The sequence below is a fragment of the Fukomys damarensis genome, unplaced genomic scaffold (assembly GCF_012274545.1).
Source record: "Fukomys damarensis isolate Sample0158 unplaced genomic scaffold, DMR_v1.0_HiC HiC_scaffold_5, whole genome shotgun sequence".
In the NCBI taxonomy this organism is placed as follows: Eukaryota; Metazoa; Chordata; class Mammalia; order Rodentia; family Bathyergidae; genus Fukomys; species Fukomys damarensis.
The window spans coordinates 27,165,229-27,175,037 of record NW_022900917.1 but is presented as its reverse complement, the minus strand read 5'-3'; the positions used below and the strand labels follow the sequence as shown (position 1 = coordinate 27,175,037).

At 35.3% G+C, this 9,809-nt stretch overlaps 1 protein-coding gene across 3 annotated transcripts in view; it reads left to right on the top strand.

The window, feature by feature from the left end:
* Positions 1–9,809, top strand: part of Wwp1 (WW domain containing E3 ubiquitin protein ligase 1) — a 95,420-nt gene that overhangs the window by 42,446 nt on the left and 43,165 nt on the right. The window contains exons 7-9 of one of the 3 annotated variants that reach the window (XM_010606445.3): positions 2,830–2,967; positions 3,056–3,122; positions 4,930–5,114. In XM_010606445.3, coding sequence (XP_010604747.1) covers positions 2,830–2,967; positions 3,056–3,122; positions 4,930–5,114 — 390 coding nt within the window. Of the gene's footprint in view, positions 1–2,829; positions 2,968–3,055; positions 3,123–4,929; positions 5,115–6,911; positions 6,978–9,809 lie in introns of those variants that run through there. The other 2 variants (XM_019204863.2, XM_010606446.3) reach the window with 2 other exon arrangements.

Genomic DNA, 9,809 nt, shown 5'->3' with positions numbered 1-9,809 from the left:
TTTTTTTTTTTTTTTTTTTTAATCTGCTTCTGTTTTAGATTCTGTAATCCTGTCTTTCATTCTTCTCACCACCTCTAGTTATCTGGGAAATTATTTCTATTTTGAATTTTTCTAGAACCTCATTGATCTGTTTTTTTACTTCCTGTGCTATCGGTTCAGGGTGACCAGGTTGACTGTCAGACTTTTCCACCTCATTTCCCCCAGAGTTTACCTTTGGTGAGTTGGAAGTCTGTGTTTGTATCTTGTTTAAATGCCTTCTCATTTCTATTTTTGTCGTCGGTACTGTCCTTGGTTTAATTCTGGGTGAATACTTCAGTGTTCCAGATATAGCTGGTCTTTAGGTTTTGAGTCTGTAATGTCTCTGAGGCAAATTCTTTTTCATTGTTCCGGGGAGGACAGCTGGTTAGATCAATCACACCTCAGCCCAGGTGATACAGTCAGCAGCACAATAGCATTAAGCAGAGCTTAGAAAATGAGAATTTGTGGTAGTTATTAATCTATCACCTTTAACCATGTGAATGAAATCAAAGTAGAGGACCAGCCTGAAATATGTTTATAGTGAATAAAATCTTCAATATAGTAACTTTCCTCTTCAGGATGGGGATTTAGTAGGAGTTGGGGAAGGAGGGATAAATAGATAGGATAGAGAAAGGTTAGAAGTGAGGTCAGAGGACACAGGAAGATCTCACAAACTCTAGGGAGCCGTTGAAGAGAAGATAAGACAGAACAAAATATTCCCAAGAATAAATGAAACTAACAGCAATACGGAGGCTAGAAACTGTAATCACTTTCTTTTAAAACTAATGGCAGTCATGCGTGGTGGCTCATGTCTGTAATCCCAGCACTTGGGAGGCTGAGGCAGGAGGATCGCTGTGAGTACGAGACCAGCCTCAGCTACGTAGTGAGTTCCAGGTCAGTCTCAACTACATAGTGAGACCCTGTCTCTATAAAAAAAAAGAAAAAGAAAAAAAGGCAATTGAGAGAAGGAAAAGAGAAGAAAGGGAAAAGAAAGAAAATAAATTTGAATTAGGATAGTAACATGAGCAAACAGGGAGAGTAATGAAGCTCAAGGTGGGAGAGAGAGTAAGAGAAAGAGAAAAAAAGATAAAAAGGAAGATTAAAAAGGAAAAAAAAAGAAAAAAAATTTAAATGATAAGTGAAAAATATTACTTTGAAAATAAAAAATACAGATAGAAATAGAGGGGCTCCTTCAGGGTGTGCCTCTTGCCACAAATAAACAGGGTGGGCAGGAGTGTTAGATCTTAGCTAATTAGTCTCAGCAAGCCAGCAGCTGTTCCTTGAGGTTCAGGCTCATTTTTGGCTGCAAGGCCAAGGTTGAGATCTCTGTCCTCCAGCTGAGTTGAACTCTGTAAGGGTCTACTACAGGTTCCAGCTGTCTTTCTACTGATGTTAGACCAGGTTCCGATGTGAGGTGCTGGTCCCTCTGATTTACCCACTGTGGTAGTGTGGTCTGCCTTTATCACAGATTTTCTTCACTTGTCCAGTAGGCTTCTGTTTTCTTCTGGGAACCTCAGAGGCCTTTTTTCTCCTGTTCACATAGCGGGGAGGCACGAACACCACCGCAGTGGTGCCTGCAGGGCTGGGCTTCTCTTTGGTGTCAGGTTGAAGCCCCCCCCCCACCAGTGGGTGATGAACACCAGCCCGGCTCCTCTGTGTCAGTAGTTGTAGATTTTTGTCTTGTCTTTTTCTTTACTTGGATAATCAGTCAATGTTTATTTCGGAGATTTGGTAAATTGGGAAGAGGAGGTTAAGTTGCTACATACACAGGAAGCATCAAAGTCCGAGACTTTATGATGTGAAATGTTCCATGATTTCAAAAACTACAGAGAGCCACTAAAAATCAAATTGAATCATTTGACCACATTTTGAATAATAAAGTGATCACTGATAAGTTTTTAAATTTTGAATTATGTAAAATTATAAATTGATGTATTACAGTTGTGTATGTTGTAGTGATATGCTTTATAATAAAGTATAAAATAATTAACATATTTGTCGCCTCAAAATGTGTTTTTGCAATGAGAACATTTGAAATTTACATTTTTGGTGATTTTAAAATTACAGTATATTATTATTTACTATATCCACCATGCAGTGTGATATATTTTGAAAGGAAAACTTAGTTCTACTGTCTAATTGCATAACATGTCATCTCATTCTTACTGTGTTAATAACATGTATTCTGTGGGATAGAAGTGAAGAAAAAATGACGTTGAATAAAACTAGATTTCCCAGTAATGAAGAAGTTTTTAGCTATATGTAATAACAAAAACTCTTGTCACAGTATTTAGTATTTATTGAGCAGCATATGCCATATATGGTGCTAGAGCTGTCTGCATGGTTTTCATTGGGTCCTTAGGACTGTTCTTTAGTTGAAGCCCTTGATCTCCATTGTAATGAAACAACTGAGGATTAAAGAAATTCAAAGTACAGTTAGTAGCACAGCTGGAATTTGTAAACAAACTGCCTGACTTTCATACAGAAATTGTGCTTCAACCACAAGGATCCTCTGTGGGATTTTGGGCTGAAGAGCATGTTAATTGTTGCAATTATTATTTAGATGTTTGTTCTCATTTATACTGTGCAAGAAACAATTAAAGATATTGAAATCATAGGATGGGGAAAAGGAGTTGCTTAAGTGGGCATCAATTTTGTGATAATATGGCAGGGCCTATTAAATATTTAAAGAATTTCTTGCAAGTGTAGCTGTCAAGTAGTGAATTAGAGGAACTCTTGAAATGTAGTTTTGACTTCTAGAGAATATTCTGTGTGGCAAAAGCTGTTAAATTAAGATATTTCCTTTTCTAGTGGAAAGAGTGAAAGAACAATTAAAACTTTCCTTGGAAAACAAGAATGGCATAGTGCAAACTGGTGAATTGACAGTTGTGCTTGATGGATTGGTGATTGAGCAAGAAAATCTACCGAGCTGCACCTCATCTCCAACTAGTAAGCTAAGATTATGTGTTTTTGAGATTTAAAGGAAAAATCAATAGAAGTATATAAAAATGTAGTTTATTTCTTTCTTGTTCTTCAGTAGAAATGCAGCAAAATGGTGATGCCTTACATGAAAATGGAGAGCCTTCAGCAAGGACAACTACCAGGTAAAATATTTTAGCATTTGTTTCCAACATAAGAGGTTTCAAAGATTAACTGTGTTTAGCGTTTGCCACACAATTAAAAATTTTCTTTGTAAACATGTTGTTTAAATAATGTTGGTTTTTTGTTGTTGTTGTCGTCGTCGTTGGACCATAAAAGTTATTTGTTTAAAGTGTTCATTTTATTAGATTTTAGTGTATTCATATGTTGTCACATATTCATATTCGTACGTTTCTGATTTCAGTATGTTCTTATCATCCCCCAGAGGAATCTGTCTCCAGCAGCAGCCCCTTCCTGTTCCTTTCTTCTCTCAACTTTGGCATCTAGTAATACTTTTGACATCTGTAGATTTGCATTTCCTGGCTATTTCATATAAACAGACTCATATAATGTGTGAACTTTGTGATGCCTCTTTCACCTAGCATAATGTTTCAGGTGTTATTTATGGTATCACATATATGAATGCTTTATTGAATGTCTTTTTAAAAATTTGCATTTAGGCATATCTTATCAGTAGATGGTGTCGGATACTACAGAATGATCTTATTGCTGTCTAAAATAGCATTATCCTGTAGATCATGGGAAGATGAATGTTTTATACAAAAATAATGTACCATTTTGAAAACTCCCTGATGCTCACATTTCATGACAATTAATCGAGGCTGTGTATTTCAAATGTGGTGGAATAAAACCTGAAAATATAAAAATTATATTGCTATGAAATTGATTTATTTGAAAAAACAGAAGATATATGACCTTTATTAATCTAGAGTTAATAGTGTCATTGTTAAATTACCATCAAATAATTCTTATCAAAACATTTGAAAAGGTAAGTATACTTTCAGAATGTATACTTCCCTTTAAATATATTTAGTGTCCACATTATAATTTATCTTGAGAAAATTAATGACTGAAAGGACACAAAGTTACACTGATTAAAATGTATTAATATGTGAAATGTGTCTATTTTTATATTGTAAGATTAGAAGGAATTTGAAGAGAAATACTCTCATGGACATAGGGTAGGGATGGGGATGATTTTTCCAAAACTTTCTGGGCTGTGGTAAGAAATTTATGGTTTTTTTTCCCCTCCCAAGTATAGTAGATTTTAAGCAGGAAAGGGACATAATATGATTTATAAGTTTAAAAAAAAATACTTAGAATGATCTGCAGATACAGGATATCCTCTATATTTGGAAAAACTTTCTTGATCACTTTCATGGTATTATCCAACATCTGTTCACTGCCAGTAGGACTTAAAATGTCCGATTTTTTTTTGTTTGTTTTTTTTTAGTTGCAGTTAATTTATATACTATAAATTCTTAAAATTTGGGGGTATAACAGCTTTCTCTGATCATCATGGACTCACAATTTTAGTGACTAATACATGATTTTAAAGCAGTATTTGCAGGTGTTTTCACCTTTTTGCAGTACTTGATAAAAGTATAAATTTTGAATTGGTTTTTGTAATTTGCATAGAAAACCACAAGTTTTTTGCAGTTGCTTTTAGAGTATTTAAAATGATTTAATACTCTTAGATGTAAATAAACTGTACATTTGAAAATGATTTTGAGAGCCTAAATTGGGACTCAGGGTGTTTGGATGTCAGTATTTTTTATATGCCATTATGGATACACTTAGAACTAACAGTCGTTTAAACAATAATGTAATAGAAGCAGGCATATCTTTGTTTATATCACTCATTATACCTCTTTACTTGAATTGTAAGAAGTCAAAATATTTTTGAAAATGTAGATGAAAAGTTGTTCAATTGTACTTGTCATTGAAGTAAGACACTTTTTTCTTTTAAAGGTTGGCTGTTGAAGGTACTAATGGAGTAGATAATCATGTACCTACAAATTCTGTAGTCCAAAATACATGCCATTTGTATATAGTTAATGGAGACAGTGCACCTTCACCTCCATCTCAGGTTGCTGCCAGACCCAAAAATTCACCAGCTCCAAAACCACTCTCATCTGAGCCTCCCAGTGACACTGGTAAGCATGGCTACTTATGAAATGTTTAAATGAAAACTAAATTAAGTTTTGTTTCTGCGCCTGTACTCCTTTATTGTGTAATCTTCTATTCTGTGATGAGAATTTTAAAGTCACAATGGCTAAATTTTTTCTGAATTTGAAATTTTCTAGATTAGGAAGATATTCCAAAAATAAGTTTGTTTACTGATTACAATGAATTTCACTAAGCAAGTGCTTACATGATCACTAAATTCTTTGGTTTTGTGCCACGAAATGCTATTTAATTTATGAAAGAAAATGAATTTCTGAAAGAACTTCAGTGAATTCCTTGGTTTGTTGGTTAGTAATGAATGATTCTGTCTCTTGGTATACATTTTTTTTTTTTATTATTATGTTGGTTTCTAACTTGGGAAAAAATGTTTATTTGATATAGCTATCAAAGTTTTATTTCTGAAAAGTAAAAATTACTCTATAATAGAAAGGATGCCTAAGGATGATTTTCTTTATAATCGTGTTTATATACCATCATGAAAATATGCCAACCATAACAGGAACAACATAATGTCTTCCACCATTCCAAGAAATACAATAAAGTTTCATAGAACTCTGCTTTATATTGCCTATTCTCCAATATAGGAAGATATGAAACATCATAATATGAATCAATTAGAAATTACTCTGCACACAGTAAAAAATATTTACCCGAGTAACAAAGTTCTTCACAATGAGGCATGAATCCATTGTTTTTTAACCTAGGAAGTTTTAAAATTCTCAAATAATAATCAATGTTAAAAAATGGAGACTAAACCTAATCATCCATCCATTTTAAATAGAATAACTTCTTTACTCTTCAAAGAGGTTGTAAACATAAAACAATAAAAAAGATCAGAACTTGTTCACCCTCATATGACCAAATGAATAACTTGGTTATATGGGATTATTACTGGATTCAGAATGGTTGAGCCCATTCCATTCTTTGTGAAAGAATAGGCTGAAATTGCTCATTTCAGAAAGTCTATTACCACCTTTTTGTTCTTGTCATCTACCTCCACTTAAAATATATGAATCTGAGAGTTTTTAGCTCTTCTTCCTAAGATATTTAGCTGTTTGAATAGATTGGTAAAAATATTTGTTGACCCTTTGCTGCATGTATATGGCTGTATTTAGATGTTGATGTAAAAAGGAGGAATTAACTGAGGCTCTGGTCATTGTAGAATCTATGCAGTCTGTCACTTTACAGAGTCTTTCTTTTGAGAATAAAAATCCATTTCATATATTACTTTATTGGTTATCCTTGCCTGAAATTTCAGAGTAAAAGTTTGACACATTTATGAGAAACTAGAAATGCAAACTCCACATAAAGAATCCCACAGCATTCAGAATGCTGTCGTAAGGAAGCCTGTGACAATCTGAGTAATGCTACTAATGGCTAATGTTTTTGTTGTACATGTTTCAAATACTGTGTATCTATTAATGGATTTAATTGTACCTTGCCTTTAATGTGTCATGCATTTTCCCCTTTTCTCTGATGAGGGAGCTGAAGCACAGAAAGGTCACAGCTAGGAAGTAGAAGAGGTATAATTGACATCCAGCTTTGTGGCTCTCTGCCTTATACTCTGTTTTCTTATTCCCTTTGATGTATGTGGTTTATATAATGTTTTGAAGGGGTAGTGCTAATTTTTTATACTATTAATTGGTTCAGTGGTACTTCCTCTGCCTTTTCGCTTCCTCTGTCTATTGTCGGAGTTGTCTGACAAAACAATCCAATAGTCATCATTCCATTGACTGGCTTACAAAAGCTTCCGGAACCTACTCTTAGTAGCAACTACTTAACTGATGTCTTTTTGTATGAGTGCCCATCCCTTACTAGGAGGATGAATTCAGGTATCTTTTTAAGGAGTGAGTAATCCCTGTCCTTTTAAGATGATGGTACAAAATGATACTCTTTTTCTTAAAGTAAGGACTTTAAAAATCAGTTGCTGTTGGAGCTGTGGGGATAAGACTAGGGCAATGCATAGTCTGTGTATAACACATAATTTCTTTAATGTCTTGTCTGCTACTATGGTTAATTGTGATTTGTCCCCCAAAGGTTCATATGTTGGAAGCTTGACCACCAATGTGTCAGTGAGAGATGGTAGGACCTTTAAAAGGTGGGACCTAATGAGAGGTTCTTAGCTCACTGGGGACATGACTTTGGGAGAAATAAGGTAGTTCTGTGGTCTCAGAAGAGTGAGCTGTTTCTGAGTGTGAGTCTGACCTCTCAGTTGCTCCCCAGCTTCCTATCTCAAAATCTGATCTCAGCTGGGCTTGGTGGTTCATACCTATAATTCTAGCACTCAAGAGGCTAAGGCAGGAAGATCACCACAAGTTTGAGACCAGCCTGGGCAATATAGTGGGTTCAAGGCCAGCCTGAACTACATGGTGAAACCCTGTCTCAAAAAACCAAACCAATCCAAACAAAACAAAATAAAAAAGAAATCTAATCTCTTGTTCTCACACATGTTCCACCATTCACCATGAGACATGGTTTGGCTGTGTAGCCCTGTCTAGCATTGGGATATATATAACCCAGGCCTGCCTCAAACTTTCAGTCTTCCTGCCTCAGCCTTTTGAGTGCTGGGATTAGTCTTATGCTACCACAGCTGGCTTTTTTCTTACCTTTTGCTTCTGAAGAATTACATATAAATTGTGCTGCTATAAGAATGGATATGCAAGTATCACTGTAATATGATGTCTGTAACTCTTTTGGAAAGATAACCTAGAAGGGGAATAGCTGGGTAAAATGGAATTTCTATTTTTATATTTTTGAGAATTCTCCATACTGATTTCCATAGTGGTTGTACTAGCTTACATTCTCACCAGCAGTGTAGAGGGTTCCTTTTTCTCTCAAGACTCACTGGCATTTGTTATTATTTGATTTTTTAATGATAGCCATTCTTGCTGGTGTAAGGTAGAATCTCAGAGTTGTTCTAATTTGCATTTCTGTAACGCCCAGAGATGTTGAACATTTTTCCTTGTAGATATTGGCCATTTGTGACTTCTTCTGAGATATGTTCATTCATTTCAGTTGCCCATTCTTATTCTACTTTATTTGAAAGAACAGTTAGAATGACAACAGCTGCTTGGTGCTGTGGGATGGGCATATCATAAAGTCATGAGAAACTGTGTGTGGTGGCACACACAGAGTCCTAACACTCAGGAGCTGGGAGCCGGGAACAGGAAGATCGTGGGTTCAATGCCAGCCTGGGCTATGTAGAGAGACCCTGTCACCCCACCCCCACTGCCCAAAAATATCTATTAGAAACTTTTCAAAATTAAGCATGAAATTAAAGAGATGTGTCCTATAACCCAAAAGTTGTAATGGCTAAAAATGAGGTTTGGGACGTGTTTTATTAAAAAATAAGTCAAGCCCGGTCTGGTGCTATACGTGTTGCTGTTCAGGACTGGCTGAGGTATGAGGCTTGCTTAAGTTTGGTGTGAGCTTGAGCAACATAGCAAGACCCTGTTCTTTTAAAGAGAAAAAAAGAGTCAAAGGATACGTGTGGTCTTACGGCTATAGGATATGGTCTTACATTTGCGGAGAAAGAAGATATTTTGCATAAGCTTCTACTGTCATACCTATCACGTAATATTTTAATTATTTACTTATCTGTGAATCTCCATAGTTCTTTATCATCTATGGGCTTATGGCTCTGTTTTTTCTCCTTTCCATTTTCCTTTCCTTCTTTCCCTTCTCTTCTTCTTTGTTGTTGTTGTTTTTGTTGTTGTTTGTATGTGTGTGAGTTTGTTTAATCACTCATATCCATTTGTCAACAGATACATGTTTTGCATCAATATTACACACTGGCCACTGCCAGGTGTCTTGATATGTGAAATATTAGTTTCTCAACCTCAGCACTATTGACATTTTTTGCCACTCTTTGTCTTAGGGGGCTATTCTGTGCATTGTAGGATGTTTAAGAATATTTCAGACCAGGAAGTGCCAGGACCATCTCATCCTTAGTCATAGAAAGCACGTCTCTAGGCCTTACTAAATGTCTCTGGAGGGCAGAGTCTCTCCTACTTGAGAACCACAGATATGTATGACCAATAAACCCTTCAATCAAAGGTAAGTATGTGGCATCTTGACAGAATTTTGATATTAGGTAACAAACTCATTGAATTATTGAAGGGAAGTAATTGATCTCAGCTAGTTTTTTATAATTAAAAGACTATATTTTAGAACAATTATAAATTTACTGAAAAATTATGCAGATAGTACAAGGTTCTCATATGCTTCTCTTAACCCATTCAGAATTTCCCCTTGTTAATATTTTGCATTACTTAGGTACAACTAATGAACCATGTCCATAGTTTTCATTGAGTCTCTCTCTTTGTGTTGCACTGGTTCTGTGGGTTTTGAGAAATTTCTGATATCATGTATATGCCATTATAGTATCATACTGGTAGTTTCTCTGGTCCAGAGTTTCCATGCTTTATCTATTCATCTCTTCCCCTGAGGCCTTAGAAACCACTGATTTTTTTTATTGTCTCCACAGTTTTGCCATTTCCAAAATGTCAGATAGTTGAAATTATAGTATATAGTATTTTCAAATTGACGCTTTTCGCTTAGCAGTGTGCATTTAAGATTATTCCAGGTAGTGGTTCTACCGCCTGCCTTGCAAGCGCAAGGATCTGAGTTCGATCTCCAGTACCAAAAAAAAAAAAAAAAAAAAA